Source organism: Equus asinus, chromosome 26 (assembly GCF_041296235.1).
Source record: "Equus asinus isolate D_3611 breed Donkey chromosome 26, EquAss-T2T_v2, whole genome shotgun sequence".
NCBI lineage: Eukaryota > Metazoa > Chordata > Mammalia > Perissodactyla > Equidae > Equus > Equus asinus.
Genome location: NC_091815.1, coordinates 35,604,889 through 35,625,993, shown reverse-complemented (window position 1 = coordinate 35,625,993; position 21,105 = coordinate 35,604,889). Strand labels below are relative to the sequence as shown.

At 45.4% G+C, this 21,105-nt stretch overlaps 1 protein-coding gene across 6 annotated transcripts in view; it reads left to right on the top strand.

Moving 5' to 3' along the window:
- Window positions 1–17,419, top strand: part of LOC106822343 (myeloid cell surface antigen CD33-like) — a 29,953-nt gene extending 12,534 nt beyond the window's left edge. For 3 of the 6 annotated variants that reach the window (XM_014827470.3, XM_070498484.1, XM_070498482.1), the window contains 4 exons: window positions 2,505–11,732; window positions 11,956–12,216; window positions 12,446–14,379; window positions 15,695–17,418. In XM_014827470.3, the coding sequence (XP_014682956.2) occupies window positions 2,505–2,657 (153 nt within the window). In that variant the 3' untranslated portion in view covers window positions 2,658–11,732; window positions 11,956–12,216; window positions 12,446–14,379; window positions 15,695–17,418. Of the gene's footprint in view, window positions 1–2,504; window positions 11,733–11,955; window positions 12,217–12,445; window positions 14,380–15,694 lie in introns of all 6 variants that reach the window. The other 3 variants (XM_070498485.1, XM_070498483.1, XM_014827469.3) reach the window with 3 other exon arrangements.
- The last annotated feature ends 3,686 nt before the right edge of the window (window positions 17,420–21,105 follow it).

Sequence of the window (21,105 nt, the reverse complement as noted above, 5' to 3'; positions counted from 1 at the left end):
TATCAGGAAACGGGGTCAACAACCAAATGTTAAAACAGGAACTTGGGGAAGATATATTCTATTATCACAGACATGAACTGACACTCATTTTCTTGAGCTCACTCCGGCTGCTGTGTTCAGAGATCCTGTAGCAAGATAGGGTAGAAGAGAGGAGACTAGATATGGAAGACACTCAGATAGTCTTGGCAAGAGATGATACAGACTGTATTATTTTGCTTGGGGCTGCATAGCAAGCTTCCATCGACTGGGTTGCTAAACTATCGAGATTATTTTCTCACTGTTCTGAAGGTTGGAAGTCCAAGATCGAGGTGCCAGCAGGGTTGGTGTCTCTTGATAACTCTCTCCTTGTTTTATAGGTGGTTACCTTCTTGCTGTGTCCTCACATGATCTTTTCTCTGCACACACACATCCTTAGTGTCTCTTCTTCTCCTTCTTCTATGGATATAAGTCATTTGGGGCTTTACCCTACTGCCCTCATTTAAACTTAATTATCACTTTAAAGTCCCTGTGTCCATATACAGTCACACTGGATGGTAGGGCTTCAACATATGAATTTGAGGGTATACAATTCAGTCTATAAGACAGACTTAGTCCAGGGTAACAATGATGGATGTCAAAGATTACTCCATAGATGTCACAGATAGTCATTTGTGTCAAAGATTATGCCATGGATTTCCATAGGTAGCCATAGACAGCCACAGAGGTCAAGGATGTCCATAAATGTTTGTAGACATCAAAGATGACTCCAACGTGGTCGCCTGGTGCAACTTCAAGAATTAAATTACCAATTCCTGAAATTGAAAATTTTTCAGGACAAGTATATTTCAAGAGGGTATCAAATTTTGTTTTGGTTGCTATAAGTTTAAGGTAACTCTGAAATGCCCAAGTGAAGATGACAAAGAGTTGGCAAAAGTTTGGAGCTCAGGAGAGACATCCAGGTGGGAGACAGAGTTTTGGGATTCCTCCACATCGAGGTCTGATAGTGGATGAAATGAGAAAGGAGAGAAGACGCCCATGGCCGGAGACCTGGGACCCTCCAGCATTTAGAGTCAGGGAGATAAAGTGGAAACAACAAGAAGACCATTGAGGAAGAACAAATGACCATGAGAGTGTAGGGTTGCATCCTAGTGGCCAAGGGGAGATAGAGGTTCAAGAAGGAGAGAGTGATCATTGGTTTCAAATGCTAATAAGTCCAATAGGATAGGTTCTGTGAAATGGCTATTTAAATTTAGGTAAGTGGTATCATAGCTGATCATGACAAAAGCAAATCTGGTAGCCTGGTAAAGGCAGATATCTTGATTGGAGTGAGTTCAAGAGAGAATGGGAGGAGAAGAAGTGGAAAGACTCTTGAGAAATGTTGCAGTAAATCTAGATCTGAGAAATGAGTCTGCAGAAGAAAAGATTGTACTCCTAAATCCCATGGAACTTCCTGCGTGAGAGCACTGTCTTTTGTTTTAATGAAGTGACTCTTGGCTGGCTCCTAGAAGGGGATTTTCATCCCTGACTCCACTCTCTATATACTGGAGAGGGGGTGTAAATGTAGTTAAAAATTGATCATGCATATTTGGGGAAACCTCCATAAAAATATCAAAACTATAGGGTTTAGGGATCTTCCAAGTTGCTGAACATATGGAGGTGCTGGTAGGGTGATGTGCTCAGAGAGAGCATGGCAGTTCCACACCTCTTCCCACCTACTTTGTCCTATGCATCTCCTCCATCTGGATGTTCATCTGTGTCCTTTATCATATCTTTTTATAATAAGCTGTTACACAATTGGTAAACTGTTTTCCTGAATTCTCTGAGTCACTCTAGTAAATTAATTGAACCCAAGGTGTGGGCCATGGGAAACTCCAATTTATAGTAGGTTGGTCAGAAGCACAAGTGACGGCCTAGACTTGAAATTGGCCTCTGCACATGGTGGGAATCTTGTAGAACTGAGCCCTTAACCTGTGGGTCTGATGCTATCTCCAAGTAGATAGTGTCAGAATTGAGTTCAGTTGTACGACTCCAAGCTGGTGTCACAGAGAATTCCTTGTTTGGGTGGGAGAAAGGCCACACATCTGGCATAAGAAGAGTTGTGAATTTGGTAGTAGTGTGAGAGTAAAGGACAGACACACAGGAGGAGAAGCAGATTTTCATAAACACTTTCCTGGGTATCCCGTGCCTGGCACATATGAGAACTCAGAAAAACCGTGTTCAGTAGCTGTGTAACTTTAGGAAGTATCTAACTTTTCTGAGACTTAATTTCTTTCTGTGTAAAATAATAGTATTTTCTACATGGGTCTGTGCGAGTGTTCAGTAGAATTGAAAGCAACCAATAAGTACTATATTTGCTGGATTTGTTGTTGTTATATATTTATGGGACCTTAAGAAATGTTTGATGAAAGACTGGAATACGGAATAAATGTCATCTCAGAATCAAATTCACTTCATGGACCCTCTCTGACTTTCCCTGCCCCTCCCTCAGTGCTCTACTCTGATGCCCTTCTTTTCTCTCCACACAGGGTCACCAGCAAGGGTCCAAGTTAGACAGTCCTGCTGACACTACAAATGATACAGGGATGGTCTCTGCCTTTGAGGTGGAGCAGGAGCTGCATTATGCTTCCATCAGCTTTAACAGAGTGAATCCTCAGGAGGGCACCCACAGGACCCAGTGAGGAACCAACCAGAGCTCAGTGTCAGCCAGAGCATCCATATCCTTTAGAGGAAGGGGGACCCAAAGGGTGGTTTTTGGAAACTTAACATCTCCATAGGCAGTGGGTTTATAAACTATGGTATGTGATTTTCCTGCTGTACTGGAACTACGTTAGGCTTTGCAATCAGAGAGACCTGGAATTGAATCCATCCCTTTTTATTAATAGTAGAACATCAGGCAAGCCACCTTACTCTTCTATGTCTTGGTTTCTTGCTTTGTGAAATAAGAAGTCCTAACTCATAGAGTTGCTGTGAGGATTAAATAAAAGTACTTATGGAAAACACCCAGCAGAAGTCCTGATACATTATGAGCTTTTGGTGCAGCTTGGTTCCTTTTCCCTTGAACAGAAAGGCCCCAGTAACATTTCACCCAGAGGCTGGGTATGCTCTGTCCTAGACACCACATCAGCCACATGTCAGTTCACTCTCAACTCAAAGCCCTCCGGATCTCTGCCCTGGCTTGACCTCCAGTATCATCTCTCTCCACTTGTGAGTCTTCTTTTTCCATCTTGCCTGCCTCCTACTAGTCCTGATATAGGCAAAGTCAGATATTAGCATTTAGAAAATTTCCTAAAACTCAGAGCTGACTGCAGTCAAAATACTTCTCTAGCTCCTGAGCTCAAAAGAATAATTTACAATCTTCTAAACTTGACATTCTAAGACAGGGGTCAGGAAATTTATTTTTGTAAAGGGTCAGATAGCAAATATTTTTGTCTTTGCAAGCTATATGGTCTCTGTTGCAACTATTCAACTCCATGTTTGTAGCACAAAAGCAGTCATGGACAATCTGCAAGTGAATTAACATGGCTGCCTTCCAACAAAATTTCATATACAAAATCAGGCAGCCCATGGGATGTGTGTTTCTGACCTCTAACTAGGTTGTTCTTAATCTTACTCTACTTCACCATTGCCACATCCTAAGCCATCAATCCCTCAAGTCATTCTCTAAGTACCCACATTTGGTGCATTCCTTACTGTCGTTGTGCAGACACATCACTCCTCCAGGAAGGCCCATCACCATGTCATCATCTGGCTAACACCTTATTCTTCAGTATGAGCTCAGAAATAGATGTCAGGATTGAGAAGGCGGAGGGAAGCAGGAGCTCATAATCCTTCTCCTAAAATAGTTAACGTTTTAACTTTAATAAAAATAAATTTAAACAAAAATACCCTACAATTCACTAGCAGCACCCAAAGCATGACAGAGACAAAGCACTACGCTATAAGTTCATAAAGTGGTCCTTAATTAAACAAAATGAAAATTCTGGTGCAGTGTAAAAATTACCTGATTTGTAGTCTCCAAAATTCCCTACATCCAGAAGGGACAGTTGAGTCAGACTTATGTTTATGATACTGTCAGAGTACGTAATATGGGTCAACCCCTCTGTTGAAAATTGATGGTTAGACTTACAATCCAGACAAGATGTCATCGACACACGGTTCCCTGCTTCTCCCCTCTGTTCACAACTATAAACCCTGTAAACGGTGCAAGAGACAACCAAAGAGAATTCTGGAAGGTGATAAGAAGAAGGTGAACTGGTTTTGGACCCCAAGAGTAGAGGAACAATCCAGAGACAGGACATCTCGATTCCCCACTCAACAGAGTAAGGGCACTCAGACTCACCATTTCCCAGATCCAGACCAAGAGACATGAGGCAGCAAAGAAGGCTCATTGCTCTCCTGGATGAAAAGGGAGCTTTTCTGACAATATCAGGTGAGTCCAATGCCACCAACAAGGAGGATTGATTGCAGCCAGAAACAAGTGTCCAGGAAGCACTTACCTTCCCTGTAAGGCCTGAGACTATCCTCTCCTGCTGAGAGGTACTGGGGCGAGTGGACAGAACTGGAGAAAGGAATCCAGGCATAGTGTCTGATATTCCTGACCTTGACTCTCAGTTTTCTCCTTTGTCAAATGTGAAGACCAGCCTCCTCACTTTCAGAGTTCTTGTTTTGTTTTGTTTGGTGAGGCTGGCATGAAGCAATCTCTTTGAAGGAAGAGTACAGAGGCCAGTAAACAGCATTAGCAAGATCATCCCCTTACCCTGTGGCTCAGCCAGGTGGGGCAGACAGACATCATCCACAGGAGGAACTATGCTCAAGAGTAATCAGGAAAGGTGGGAAAAGGAGCAGAGAGAGGAGACCAGCACCAGGTACTCCTGATGCTCTGCTCCTCTCCTGGATTTATCCACCCCCATATATTTACCCTCCTGGACGCAAAGTTGGCTCAGGCCCTTCTGCAGAGCTGGGAGTTAAGTACCTGAGCTCAAATCCCACTCTGCTTCAGCACCACGAACAGCGCCAGTTCCCTACTTGGGACTCCCCAGGGGCCAGAGTGTCTCCTGGTGGATGGAGACCTTAGGCAAGTCCCCAGTGTAGAGTGGGAGGAGCCTGTGGAAGGGCCTGGTAACATCCCAGGTCAACGATGCTGGTCAGGAGTGTGCCAGTACTTCCACGATGTGCCGCCATCCTCAGATTTGTGTTCTTTATCCTCTACAGGTGTTAGCTTGGGATTGGGTTCTGTCCAGTATAGCCAGGGGAGTGCCTCACAGTAATTAGATGGAATAACAAAGCCAGTCTCAGGGTATCACTGGTAAGAGAATGTCAATCACTCAAAGAGGGTGTCCTTATGGCATTTTGCAACTGTTGCAAGACCTTGGAAGAAATAAACTATTTTTAAAAAATTTTGTAACTGAGCCCTCCCCCCCAGACTGAGAGCCACCCATCCCTGCAGGGATGCTGTCACAGGAATGCTGTCTCTCTCCATGTGAACTGATTTTCACTTTCAGTCTGGGACAGGTTTTCCCACATTTCTGTCTGGAGCTTTCTGGTCTCTCATTAGGTGTTCCCAGTCACTCAAGGGCTCCCATCCCAACTCTGCCCAGACACTTGCTGCAGTTACCAGCCCAGGCTGTCCAGAGCCCCAGAATCCTGAAGCAGCAGGAAGTCTGGGTCTTGATAGGGCTGGAAACAGGAAATTCATGCCCTCCCAACACTCCCCTATGTGTGACCTGTGGGTTCACCCTGCTCAGGAGTGCCCACTTGTCACCAGCTTCCTCCTCCCCTATGGCTTCTCCAGGATCTGCTGCATCAGGTGATCAGGGCCTTCCCCAGGTAATTCCTCATCTGAAACCCCCACATGACAGGACAGCATTCACCAGCTGATCACTCCCAGAGTCATCATTCTACAATCACGTGGGGCAGAGGAGGGAAAGGCCCTGAGGGATCTGGTGCTGTTCGTGGTACTGAAACAGAGTCAGGATTTGAGGTCAAATACCTCCCAGCTCTGCAGAAGGACCTGAGCCAACTTTGGTGCCAGGAGGGCAAAGATGTGGGGATGGTTGAAGCCAAGAGAGGAATAGACAATCAGGAGTGGGTGGTGCTGGTCTCCTCTCTCTGCTGCTTCTCCCATCTCCCCTGTTCACTCAGGCATTGACACTCCCATGGATGATGTCTCTCTGCCCCACCTGCCTGGGCCACAGGTTCAAAGGGATTCCGAACTCATTCCTGTTTTTCCTAGTAGGGCTGGGGGCCTCTAGAAATGGATGAATGAGGAAAATTTGAGTTCCCTGCCCCTTGGGACAGGGGAAGGTCCTGGACATGGGACCCAAGAAGGAAGGGCCAGACACGGGGTTCATCATGATCATTGTCTCCTAAACCTCTCTCCCTACCCCTAACCCACATATGCACATTAAGGAAGCACTTTGATGAGTTGCTCTTGCCCCTACACAGAAAAGCAAACAAATAAACTTGTTCACCTCTCATTTCCATTCTCCCAGCCTACTCCCAATGTTCGTGAGTGAGTAGATGCAGGAAGAGGAAAGATATATATATATATGGAAGTTCCTTTACCATAATTAAAAGAGTGCTTTATGTAAGATTCTGCTACTTGTGTGTTTACCTGTATGTAGAGTTGGGAAACCTATCATTTGGCACATACCCATCACCTAATATGTAACTTATTGTTGTGGTGTTCAAAGCAAGTCTACAGTCCTTGTGAGAGACACAAATTCTTGCCTCCAAGGACTCACTTTATACAGTTGGAACTAATATACGCTGATGAGGATACTTGTCTTCTCACCTTCTCTGTGCCCATCTCCAGTCTATTCTCCACAGAGGAGCCAGAGTAAATTCTAAAATCCCAATGGTTTCCCTTTTTTGCTTCTAACTTTCCAGTGGTTCTGAGTTCCCCAAATGGAAATAGTCAAAATCCTTTAAGTTTAGCCAAGGTGTTACATGAGCCATCTTATTTGCCCCAGGGGGAGTTGTTTCTACTGACTAGAACACACCACGAACAGAAAGCCAACACAAGTACAGGCACATACATTTTTTTCTCATTTATTCTGTCAAATGATAATTTTTTAAAAAGGTAAAGTCATGGCTTTCATATAAAATGAAAACGTGCTAAATATTTTTTATTGTGGTACAAAAATACATAACATGAGATCTACCCTCGTCACCAATTTTTAGCTGTCCAGTATAGTTAACCACAGGCACTCTGATCTACAGCAGATCTCTAGAACTTATTCTTCTTGCATGATTGAAACTTATACCCATTGAACAGCAACTCCTTGATTTCTTTAACTCCTTAATGCAAGACCCAGGCAGAAATGGAAGAAGCACAGAGTAAAGGGATGTTGAAATGAATTTGTGAATGCATGTGAAACTGGCTAGATGGGGGGACTCAAGTGGCCTCTCAGTGGACAGAATGTGCATCTCTGTGGACATGAGCTATTTTCATTACTATTAATTATCTAAACTTATAGCATTGTAAAATCGTTCAAAGGCAATGAAGTCCTAGAATCAGATAACTCCAGAAAGCTTTGCGCTAAAGAATGCATAGTTTTCCATTGGAGACAGTCAGTAATCTCATTTTGCTCATCTAAACTTCCTCACAATTCTTACACCACTTGAGCAGCTGTTATTTCACACCAGCGAGTTGAACCAACAGATAAGTGATGATGTGTGAGGGCTACAATAGGATCTGCTCTTCCATTGACCCTCAGAGCCTGGTGGCTGCCACTTCAACTTCTCCCTTCTCTTGTGAACAACTTTAACCTGAAAGCAAATAGGGAAGGGTGTGCAGGGAAATGTAGATCCAGCCTGGCAAATCCTCCACAGGCATCTTCACTGAAGGTTTCAAATTACCATTTAAAAGTCATTCTTTAAATAGAGTATGTGGAAAAATTCATCAGGTGAGTAAACCTCTTACTTTGCCTTCTCCCTATTAGCTATTATTTGTGTAAACTACTGTTTCTCTTATTGTTGCTTCCCTTCAAACCATCCTAAAACTCAGTGGCCCAAACCACCATTTTATTCTATCTCATGGTTCTCTAAGTTGTCCAGAGCCCAGCTGGGCAGTTTCACTCTAAATTTCAGACAGTCAGGTTGGGATGGTGGTGGTGACTGGGGCTGGAGTCTAACCCCCCAGGGTTCCTCGATGTAGCATCTCTCTCCATCAGAGTCCCATTAATTGCTTATGCAGATGCCCAGAAAAATCTGCAAGGCCATGGGGCTGGCCCCGTGGCCGAGCGGTTAAGTTCGCGCACTCCGCTGCAGGCAGCCCAGTGTTTCGTTGGTTCGAATCCTGGGCGCGGACATGACACTGCTCATCAAACCACGCTGAGGCAGCGTCCCACATGCCACAACTAGAAGGACCCACAACGAAGAGTATACAACTATGTACTGGGGGGCTTTGGGGAGAAAAAGGAAAAAAAAATAAAATCTTTAAAAAAAAAAATCTGCAAGGCCAGAGTGGAAGCTGCCAGGTCTTCTTAATGTCTGAGATATATGAGCCTCAGAACATCCTGTCTTCCACATTCTGTTGGTCAAAGCAGTCGTGATCCCAATTCAGGTTCAAGAGGAGGAGAAAATAATAACAAACTCCATCTTGTAATGAGAGGAGTGCCATGTTTATATAAAGGAGGGGCAAAATTGTTTGGGGTTGTCTTTGGAGAATAATTCTGACAGCTCCTCATCTGTCTGAGTGTCATCTGCCTCCTCTATCTAATGAGAGTGATCACCTCCCTCTTTCAGGGATGTTGGCACAGTGAAATGGGAAGAGATATTTAAAAGAGCTGCACAGAGCCTTTATCTTCCCTGCCCTCAGATTGGTGACAACAGACTGACATTGTCCATAGGACATTCCTGAGGTTTTCCAGAAGTTCAAGGAGGAGAAGCAGAGATCTTCTCCTCCTCAGCGTTCTTCCTCTGAGGTAGATCAAAGCTGTCCCCAGCACATCTGATGTCTTGACCCTCCTGGCTCTAGACATAAGGTCCCTGTGCTGTGTGATCAGGCCCCTCCACAGAGCTGCAGACATCTCCAAAGTCAGCACTCAGCTGTGAATCAGAACCATGGACAGCACAATAGCCTTCTCCAAGGGATCCCCAGGAGCCAGGTGGGAGTGCTCGCTATGGGCAGTGGCCAGACTCTGCCTGGATCAGATGGGATTGGTCACAAACAAAGCACAGAACTTGGTAGTTCATGGAGAATCTACAGCACAGTGGGAAAGTGAGTGGAATTGAGAGCATGATACTTGAGAGTTCAGGAATTCCCAGGGTACCTGGATCACTTGTGGAATTCACATCCCTTGTGACTGCCTGAGAGTCACCTCCATGTCTACGTGGCCCAGTCCTCCCTGAGACTCACCTTCCAGTCCAGAAGAGCAGGAGCCCCATTCACCCTAGCCTGTGCTTTCCCATCGCAGCCTGCTACCCTATGTGCGGGAATTATCAGGTAACCTGTCCCCTAACAAGATGCTGCTCTCCTCAAAGACAAGGACTAAATTTCTCATATTCTCCCCTTTACTGGAAACCTGAAGACACATTGTAGATGATTGTTGAAAGAGTGTATGAATGATATTTCCCTCCTCACCTCATGGGAAGAGGTGATAATTCTCCCCTCTTGGATTAACGTAAGCTTCCCATCTCAAAGCTCAATGAATGCTGGGCTCACAAAGATTGACGAAGTGGCTCCCAGTGCAGACAACGTTGCATAAGACAGGGCACCAGTGTGATTTGCGCAATTTGCTTGTCCACTTTGGACCTTGGTATCTTCTTTTTTAAATTGGAAAAGTGGGGCTAGAAGGCCTCGTGGCTCTGATGGCCAGTTATATTTCCTCTTTTTCAAAGAGTTTGACTCTCTGTGGCTTCCATGTGTCTCTCTCTCCCATTCTTCTGATTTTCTTTGCAAATTGGGGACCATGGGAAACAGGCAGGGTGAGGCCAACCCTTCTGACCACAGATGGTGCAATTGCCACTACAGAGAGAGAGAAAGAATGGCCAGGACACGGGTTCTCAGGAGGGGGATGGGGCTGCAGGATGAGTTTCCCGCTGAAAATGCAGGAAATGGTGATGATATGGGAGTGCCTATGCATGCTCAAACGCTGCACCTTCCTCCTCCATGATCACAGCACTAACTTACTCTGGGTTTTAGGTAACAATTCTGGGAAGAGGATAATATGGGATGGATATATTGTGAAGTTGAATTGAAGAAAACAGACTATATCGTCTTCTATGTATACAAAGTCTTAAGAAAAGCATGCACAAAGCCATAGTATTAAAGGCGGTCTGTTCAGATGATAAAACTACAGAGAAAAGCAAGGAATCAATTGGCATTACAATAAGGGTGGGGCTTCTTGGAGGGAGTAGGGTGTGGAGACAGGGAGGGAACCCAGGGGGAAGTCCTGAGTGCTCCCGACATTCTCTTATTTGGAGGGTGTTCATTTTGTGATGAATCACTGAAATGACCTTGTGACAACAATTCTCTGCATGTGTGTTATGTGTCCACCAAAAATGTTTCAAGAAAAATGACTTGGGTCTGAGGCGGCAGCACCTCCCAGGATTCCCGCCAATTCTTCCCAACCCCCACCACACAGTTAAAAATAATATTCTGTGAATTCAGGTGAGTGTCTTTTCCCTCATGAAATCCTCACAGTCCCCGAGGGTGGACGACCCCCAGGCTGGCATTCCTTGCTCTGTGTCTCTTGCACGTGTCTCTATGTCTTTCTGTTATAGGGAGTTCCAGATGCCAGGATACCTATTGTCTCCCCCCTTGGATAGTGACTCTCAGGGCAGGGTCCATGGTTGATGTGTGACCTTGTGAGCAGAGAGGCCTTGCCCACCACATGGATGCTGAGGGAGGGAGGACGGTCTAGTTCCTTAATTTCCCATGTCCCTTAGTAACATTCCTGACTGGACTGACCTCCACAAACATTTACAGGCTGTGACTCAGGAGGTCTGACCAGAAAGGACTCATTTCCACTCTGCATAAATTGACTCTCCAAGGGAAAGGGCATCAAAATGAGTCAGGAGATGGGGCTTGGTCCCTGCATGGGGTGTGAACTTGGATGCGGCTCTCACCCTTTCCAACCCAGAGTCCCCAGCAGTGGACATGGGCAGAGGATGATTGACTCCAAGGACTGTCTCAGCTTGGACAGTGTCTGGGTGTGAAGTTCCTCCTCTGAGGAGCGTCACTGATCAGACCTCACCCTCATCTTCCTGTTAAAGTCTCCTCTAATTCTTGAGCTTTTAGTTCCTGACAGAGAACCATGAGACACAGACTATCTTGGGAAACCTGGCACAGCCAACCCTTGATATGCTGCTGCAGCTGGTGCTCTTGGCCCTGCTTTGCTGGAGGGATGAGGCCAAGGGCCAGAGGAGGCCCAGGATAAACTACATGGATTACCAGATTCAAGTGCAGCCATCGGTGGTGGTGCAGGAGGGTCTGTGTGTGTACGTGCCTTGCACCTTCTCCTATGGCAAGGATGGCTGGAATGACTCTACCCCAGCTCATGGCTACTGGTTCCATGAAGGGGCCGATACAGACCAGGATGTTCCAGTGGCCATAAAGAGCCCAGGTCATAAAGTGCAGAAGGAAACGCAGGGCCGATTCCACCTCCTTGGGGACCCTCAGGACAGCAACTGTTCCCTGGACATCAGAGACGCCAGGATGGGGGACAACAGATGATACTTTTTTCGGGTGGAGAGAGGAAGTGCAAAATGGAATTACAAATTAAATCATCTCTCTGTGCGTGTGATGGGTAAGGAGGGAGCCCCAGGAGAGGCCACATGGGAAGGCTTGGGGTCCTAAGGCAGGCCTGGGATAAGCCCAACTCATGGAAGGGTATTAGGGGTACAGTGTTTCGGGGCTCGGAGGAAGGAATTGGAACAAAGCCTGAGGCTTTTCTCAGGGCCACACCTCAGACCATCCCTCCTCATCCTCCTTTCTCCCTATCTCCTCATCAACCCTGACCCACACGCCAGATATTCTCATCTCGGGGACCCTGGAGTCTGGCCGCCCCAGGAACCTGACCTGCACTGCACCCTGGGCCTGTGAGTGGGGCGCACCACCTATCTTCTTATGGAGGACAGCAGCCTTTGCTTCTCTGGGCCCCATGACCCCCCTCTCCTCGGTTCTCACCCTCACCCCACGGCCCCAGGACCACGGCACCAGCCTCTCCTGTCAGGTGACCTTGCCTGGGGCTGGAGTGACCAGGAAAAGGACCATCCAGCTTAATGTGTACTGTGAGTGCTTGGCCAGAATGCCTGTGTCCCTGATGGGGTCCTGAGGGTAGGGGGTGTGGGGGGCCAGGGCCTTGGATACAGGGTTTGGGGTCTGAGAATCCAGCCTGGGAGGGAGTCATGAGGACGCCCACCTTTACCCTTCCCTCATATATGCAGCTCCAGGGGACAAGGGCCCATGTCTACCCAGCCTTCACAACTGATGTGGGTCCACCATGTCTTTCTGTCCCAGACCCTCTGCAGAACTTGACCATCACTGTCTTCCTTGGACACAGCACAAGTAGGAAGGAGCCCCCTCCTGGGCTGTAGGGACCAGGGCCTCTTCCAGCTCATGGCAGGGCTGGGTCCCTACCTCATCCTGGATTAACCCTGGTGACCAGAGACTCCCTTGTGGGTGAACCCACTGGTCTTTCCCATCCTCAGCCACCACGGCCTCTGTGAGCAGCTGTCCCCGTGGGCCCCTCACCCCCCTCAGACTTCTCCAATCCCCTCAGCTCCACAAGGAGAATAGGGCAACATTCACATGGCAGATCCTGCCTCTGGAGACCCCTTATGATCCATCTTCTGATAACTCTTCCAGCCCTGTCTTTTTATTTTCCTCAACAATTGCTTATTTAAGTACTTTTAAACAGATAAAATATTCACATGGACAAAAATTCAAAACGTACATCAGAGTCTGTCCTCAGGTGCCCAATTTCCTACCAGGAGGTGACCCGTGTCCATAGGATCTCCTTCCTGGGCCGTCATCTCCCTGCCTCTCATTTCCCTTGCCCTACACAGACTGATCATCTAAGAGCCATCATTGTCCAGTTCTTCTGCATTTGAACATCTGTTTGCCTTCATTGTCTAAAGCAGAGGCCAGCAAACATTTTCTATAAAGGGTCAGATAGTAAAGATTTTTGGCTTTGTTGGCCTTACACTCTGTTACACCTCTGAACCCTGCTGTTGCAGCATGAAAGCAGCCATCGACCATACGTAAATGAATGAGCATGGCTGTGTTCCAATAAAACTTTATTTACAAACACAGGAAGTGGGCCAGATTTGACTCATGGACTGTACCTTTTCGACCCGTGACCTAGAGAATGAAGCCAAAACTCCTCAGCCTGCAGCCCTGTATAATCTTCTCTCTTAGCACCTACCTCTCTAGAAGGGCCAGGGTTAGGGTGAGGAGAGTGAGGCAGTTGCCTAGGATGCAAAATTTAATGCAATGCCAGGAATCTCAGTAATAGAGATAAACGAAATTTTAATACATTGTTTTAAAAAATTTGGAATTAATGAAAAAATCCATGATGAGCAAAGTATCAAAAATCTAAATAATGTTAGGATCAGTAGACTGAAGTTAGTTAATAATTATTTAAGATAATAACTTGGTCAAGAGAAATTGTCACACATGGTGGCTTTTCAGTTGAAAATGATAGAAGCAGAGAAGGAGATTTTGAAAATATTCTTTCTGCATTTGCTTCCAGAAAGCCAGAAAAGCACAATTGTAACAAATTCTGGTTTGGGTGCACATAGAACCTTCAAACTTAAAACAATATTTTAATACACAGCACTTTTCAAGTTTTCAGTAATGTTTCAATATTCTTGAAAAAAATGAACATTAAAAATACATAAAAACATGTATATAGGAGCAGAATATATATATTCTGCCTCAAGCTCCAGTTGGTTCAGAAGGCAGCTCTTGCTAATCCTGGGTTATCCGAATTTTTGAGATGTTGTTCTCCACTTGCTTTTTTCGATTTTTGGTTTTTAAAAGTCTTGCACTCAAATGTTATTTATCTCAACGACTGAGGTTTTTGGTTCCCCTTTCAATTTCGCATTTTGGGCGAGTGCCTCACTTGCCTCACCCTGATCCCAGCCCCGCTGTTCGTCCACTTCCTGACACTGCCTCCGCCTCCCACTCTTTGCCTCACCCACACTGGACTTTTCTTCATCATCATCATCATCAACCAGAACAAGTAATTTGTGCCTCTGGGTCTTTGCATGGGCTGTTCCTCCCTCTTGTGATGCTCTTTGCTCCCATTTTGTTGGAGATCAAGCAGCAATGGGGCAGCCAGTGAGTTTGATGGACTGAGAAAAGGGTGATGTCTTGCAGTTAAGTAAAGAAAAGCTTTCATTTACAGCAGACATGCACCTGGGTCATCTGCTGCTGCAAATTCCAGAGAGGTGAGGACTGAAGATGGCCATTTGGATTTCACTAGCAGAGGTCACTGGTGTGCTGGATAATAGCAGTGTGGGGAAATGGTTGTGTGTGTGTGAATCTTAATTTGAATAATCAAGAGAGAATGAGAGGAGCACAAACATTATTAATTCTGGGGAAGCGTTCTCTTGTCAAGGGGAACAGCAAAGAAGGATGTTCCCCAGGCAGCACCTGTCACTCTCCCCTGTGTGAGTCTGTATGAGCTTCTTGCTGCTGCTGTAAGAAATTTAGTGGCTTCCAGCAACATAAATTTATTACTTTACAGTTTTGGAGGTTGCAAGTCCAAACTGGGTTTTACTGGATTAAACCTAAGGCTTTGGCAGGCAGGGCCTAGTTCCTTGTGGAGGCTGAGGGGAAAATGCATTTTCTTGTCTTTTCCGGCCTCTAGAGGGCACCTGCATCCTTGGTTCATGGTCCCTTCCTCCATCTTCAAGGCCATGGGAATAATATCTTCAAATCTCTCTCTGCCTCCTTTTTCACTCTTTCACTTGTCAACACTCATGATTCCATTGGGCCCACCCAAATAATACAGAAAAACCTCCCTATCTCAGTATCCTTATCTTAACTCTATCTGCATAGTCTCTTTTGCTCTGTGAGGTAACACATTCACAGGTTCCAGGGAATTAGGACATGAACACCTTTGGGGCACTGTTATTCTGTCTACCAGAGGGATACAATTTCTTTGACTGACTTGTCCTCCCACCAAACTGTGAGATTCCTAAGGGCAGGTGCCATGCCCAAATCAAGGCCCTGCAATTCCATCTCACTTACCCAGTTCTTGTCCATTGTATCGTAATTCACAGCTAGATATTTATTTAACTCATCTTTTGCTGCCTGCCTCAATTAAAGAGTAAGCTATAAGAGGTCAGAATCTGTGTCTACCATGTCCCTCACAGTACATCCAGCTCCCGGCTCAGGACCTCACACACAGGGGGCCTCAGGCTTTGGGGTCAGAAAGAACTAGATTGGATCCTGGTTTCACCAGGGACTTTGAGCATGTGGCTTACTTGGTTCAACCTTTGTTTTCATATCCTTAAAATAGAGACAATACTAATATCTTCCTCATAGGGTTGTTGTGGGAAGTTAATGAGATTAGCAAGCACCAAATAAGGTGCTCACTAAGTATTGAATATTTAAAGAACGCATGAATGAAGGAGATCTCAGCAAAATGTGTGTGGGATGAACAGAGGAGGGAATTTTGGGGCTTCCCTCCTGGACATTCTCTGCCTTATCCTGTGCTTGCTCTTCTGCCCTGACTCTCTTCTCTCTCCCTCTACTCAGGGTCTCTGGATGGAATCCCAGGCAGGCAGCCATCCAGACCATCCTACCCCAGATGTGGCTGCCCCTTGCTCAGGGGAGGAAGAAGAGCTTCATTATGCATCCCTAAGCTTTTATTGGATGAAACCTAGTGGCCTGTGGGAACAGGAGGCCACTGGTAGTGAGTATTCCGAGATCAAGTTCCACAAGTGAGAAGCTATAGAGACTCGGCCCTGGCTTGAGGGATCATGGCCCCGGAGGGGCAAAGAAAATGTCAGAGCTGATTCCCATAGAGTTAGATTCCCTATAAAATTGTAAAGAACACAGGCTTTGGAAACAAAGAGTTTCAAGTTAGAATCTGCACTCTGCTGCTTTGCAGACAGACCCGCCCCTAACTCTCTGTGCCTCAGTTTCCTGCTCTGTGAAACAGGCATGAGAAGCCCTACCTGAAATTTTGTGGTGAGAATTCCGGCGCTAAACTCCTTTCAGACCACTTGCCAAAAAGTGTATGCTGAACACATGCTGGATCCCTGCGCCTTGAACAGAAAGGTTCTACAAGGAGTATCTTCTGGCTCTGGAGGGGACCAGCATCAGACCTCAAACCTTAAACCTTGAGTTCCTTTCCCCTGGAATGTCCTCCCACTGGACCTTCGTCTGACTTCATCTGTCTCTGAAAATGGAGCTCAAAAGGTGGACTTCTGGATTCAGAAGGGAAAGTTAAGCAGCAGCTCACGGTCTCCCCGATAGCAACAAACCAAACAAATGAGAAAGGTTCCCAAATGATCACACAACCATCTGATGGATGAAACATCATGATCTCACATTTCACCTACAACACCCAAATGAAGAATGAATATATCACAGCAATCTCTTCATAAAATAGTCTTGATGAAAAGAAATCAAAGGACTGGACAAGGCATTAAACGTTCCCTGCACATAGACACCAGTCCATTTATAAAAGCACAAAAATATAAGGCACCAGGGACTAATTACTTTTTAAAAGATGCAAAACTTCCACACTGAAAAATACAGAATATTGCTGAGAGAAATTAAAGAAGACCTAAGTAAATGAAGAAATATACCATGCTCAAGAATTGGAAGACACAATATTGTTAGATGTCAGTTTTCTGTATATTGATTTAAGTAATCCCAGTCAACAGATATATATTTGTATATATATATATATGTATGTATAAATGCATATATCCATGTAAATTTAAAAGTTGATTTTAAAGTTTATATGGAAATATGAAGGACGTAAAATAGCAAAATTATCTTGAAAAGGAAGAATACAACTGGAGAAATCAGACATTACTGTAAAGTAGCGTAGTCAAGAGTGTGTGGTGTGGACAGAACAGAGTCCATAAATAGACCCACACATTATATATGGCCCACTGAACAGCACCTTGTCTATTCAATTGGGAAAAGAAGGACTTCTTAACAAATATGATAGAAAAAGTGGCTTGAGCTTTGGAAAAAGTGAACATTATACATACTACAATTGGTTTATAGAATTGCAATCATGAAGTATATACCTGTGTTTTTTGTCACTCAGTGTTGAGTTTTTTGAGATTCATCCATGTTATGTACATATCAGTATTTTGTTCTGCTATAGCTGAGTAGGATTCTAGTGTACCACACTTTGTTTACCCATTTTTCTGTTGACGAATGTTTGGTTTGTTTCCAGTATTTGGTGATTAGGAATAAAGCTTCTGGGAACATATTTGCACAAGACTGTGTTCAGGTATGTTTTTATTTCTCTCAAATGTTGGGGGACAGGGCCAAGATGGAGACAATGGGGTTAGAGCCACATGTTGGGAGCTCTAGGGTCTCTGGGACATCCCCATGGAGACCAGCATCCAGCAGGCAGCTAGAGAGATGGATGGTCTTGAGCTCAGGAGGAAGGCAAGGCCTGGAGATGGACAGTGGGAACACAAGGGGGTCCATAAACCTTACAATGAATACCTACTGTTGTGGGTTGAATTGTGTTCCCCCCAAAATATGTTCAAGTTCTTACCTGTGATGTCTGTGAAATCAATTTTTTTCTTGGAGATAGGTTGTTTGCAGATATAATCAAGTTAATATGAGGTCAGACTGGATTAGAGGGGGGTCTAAATCCAGTGGCTGCTGTCCTTATACAAATAGGGAACTTTGCACACAGACACATGTAGGGAAGAAGGCCGTGTGACAAAGAAGGCAGAGACTGGAGTTATGTTGCCACAAGGCAGGAAATGCCAAGGGTTAACGGCAACCAGCAGAAGTAGCAAGAGACGAGTAAGGATTCCCCCTAGGGCTTTCCGAGGGAGCCTGGCCCTGCTGAAACCTTGATTTTGGTCTTCCAGCCTCCACAACTGTGAGAGAATAAATTTCTGCCGTTTAAGGCCACCCAGTTTGTGGTAAATAGTCACAGCAGCTCTAGGGAACTAATACATTTGCTCAGCACCTGCTGTGTGTTAATGCCTCGCCTGTGGTGTCTCATTCACTCCTCACAATGACTCTGAAGAGAGTCAGCCCTATCCCCATGTCACAGAGGAGCCTTGGGTGAGCTGCTCAAAGCCACACAGGCCAGAGAGTGGAGAGATCAGGTTGAATTCAGATAGATGACCCCAATGCAATAAGTGGGTCCACTGTCTTTACTGCTTTGTGAACATCCAAACAGCTAAGCGGTTCCTAAGAGCAGTGATGACCACAGTTTCTAGGCCTGCCAACCACACTGTCATAGATTCAGCCGGGAAGGAATCTCTATCTCTCTCTTTCTCTTTCTCTCTACTCTTTCTTCCTCCCTCCTGCCCGCTTTATTTCTTTTATTTTTTCTTTTCGTTTTTTTCCATTCTTTCTCCCCTGCATTCCTCCCTCCCTCCCCAGCCTGTTCTTGGAGAAGAAAGGAGCAGATCTTCCAGCCTTGCCCTCTCTTCTTTATCTACCTGTGCCCAACTCTGAGGCCTTGCCTGGACAATGTTTCCTCATTGCCCATTCTCAGGGGAAAGTATATGCCTGATCTGTGATACTGGATGAAGGCATTTTTGTCTGTTTTGTTCACCAAGAACGATGCTTGACACATAGTAAACTACCAGTGAATATTTTAGAAGTTAACAAATATGCTGCAGTAGCTTGCAAAATCTCTGTCGCAAGCCCAGGACTTCGTTCTGACCCCAGCACTATCTTAACTACCCCTACGTTGTCTATAACGGCATCTGCAGTTCTCCACATATCCTGCTAGGTGGTGAGCCCATGGGGGCAAGGATTAGGTTTGTTTTGACTCCCAGAGCAGTTCAGAAAATTTTGTTGATAGGATAAGCCCCAGAGAAACGTGAGTCAGGTTGATAGGTCCCTGGGTGGCAAAGACAGGCAACTCAGAGAACCTACTCCTTTTATAGTGAGCAGTAAGGAAGACTGCTCTTTGTCCTGGAGGAAGACGTGAGCTCACTCTTCAAGGTTGCTCCCTGAAAACACAGCCCTGAGAACTTGACCAGGTAAGGAGCAGTCAGAGCATCATGTTTTGGGCAGACCCAGCAAGACGTGCAGGAATAAGAGAGACTCAGGAAGACTGTCTTTCCCAACAGGTGGTTTTGCTCTTCTTATTGATATGAAGATGTCAGAGTACTCCTACAAAATCCTCCATTACTGGGATAGACTGAGGGTTCTGTCACTTGTGATCAACATATTACTGTGTAAGACTGAAACATTTTGCTGGTTCCTCATCAGAAAACCGGGAGGATGTAGTAAACAGAGAAACTACAATACTGACATTTCACAACTCTGTTCTCCTACTGCCTGCTTTGTTTGAGGAAGTTGAAAAAGAAGATGACTGGGAGGAAGTGACTCTGTGGGAAAATTATGTCTCTTTTTTTGGGAATAAATCCACTGCACTTTCTTCCTTATAACAGCAGCCAGACTTTGGTTACTTCCCCCAACTCTTCCATGTGCCTCAAAGGATGTGGTCTCCAGAGTTTGAGACTCTTGTGTGAGCTGCATCAGTTTGGCACATTCGGGTGGGAAATTGGCTGAGCAATGCTGTTGTAGAGAAGATGAGGGGGTGGGCCACTGAAAAGTTCTAAGCAGAGGTGTGAGCTCTACTGATCTCTATACTAGAAGGTTTTACCAGTTACCAATTACAAAGAACTGGAAAGCCTGATCATCCTCAAGGTAGTGATGTTATAGTATTTTCATTCAAGATAAAGTATAAATAAATAAAATAAGTGAAACAAAATAAATGCCCAGCCTCATTTGTGACATATTAAGCATAGAACATCTCCTCTTAAAAACAACCAGTGAGAATGAAATTTAGAGGACTAAAAAAAAATAAAATAAAACAGGATAAAACCATATGTCCTATGGGATCAAAATGAGAGAGAAAATAAATGCCTTGAAAAAAAGAAGTAAATATACCAAATATACTAGTTCCAGGATGGGGTCGCTTCTGGCCCCACAGCGTTGATGGCGTGTGAGTCGTAAGTTCCTCTTTTGCACACAGTTAGATTCTCGGTGGCTTCCCCATGTCTCTCCTTCCCATTTTTATGCTATTTTTTGCAAATTGGGGACCACGGGGAACAGGCTGGGCATGACCAAACCCTCTGATCACAGATTCGGCAACTGCTCCTGCAGGGAGAGAGTGAGTGGCCAGGACAGGGGGGCCCCAGGAGAGGGGGAGGGCTGCAGGATGAGATTCCAGCTGAAAATTCAGGAAATGGTGATGGTGTGGGAGGGCCTATGCATGCTCACACCCTGCACCTTCCTTCTCCATGATCACAGCACTGACGCTACTCAGGGGGTTGGGTAATAGTTCTGGGAATGGAATAATATGGATTGGACAGATTCATGAAGTTGAATAGAAGAAAACACTGTAATTTTTTCCATGTATAGAAAGTCTTTTAAAAAAAAAGCATGAGCAAAGCCATAGTATTAAGGACAGCATGCTCAGATGATAAAACTACAGAGAAAAGCAAGGAAACAATTGGCTTCACAGTGAAGTTGCAGCTCTTCCGAGGGAGTAGGCTATCACGATATGGAGGAGGACCAAGGGGGAGGTCCTAGGTGCTCCCCATGTTCTATATCTTGAGTGTGTTCATTTTGTGGTGAACCACTGAGCTTGTGGGGGCACTTCTGTGTATGTGTCTTACGTTTCCCCCAAAATATTCTCAAAGAAACCAACATGGGTCTGAGGAGGCACCACCTCCCAGAATTCCCACCACTTCTGCCCATCCCCTGGTCACTGAAAATAAACTTGGTGTATTAAAGTGCATGCCTCTTCTCTCACAAAATCCTCACCGTCCCTGAGGGTGGAGGACCCCCAGGCTGGCGTTCCTCTACACTACGTGTCTACTTCACGTGTCTCCATGTGTCCCCATAACAGGGAGGTTCTGGTGCTGGGACACCTATTGTCTCCCCACTGGACACTGAATCTCAGGGCAGCGTCTGGGGTTGGTGTGAGACCT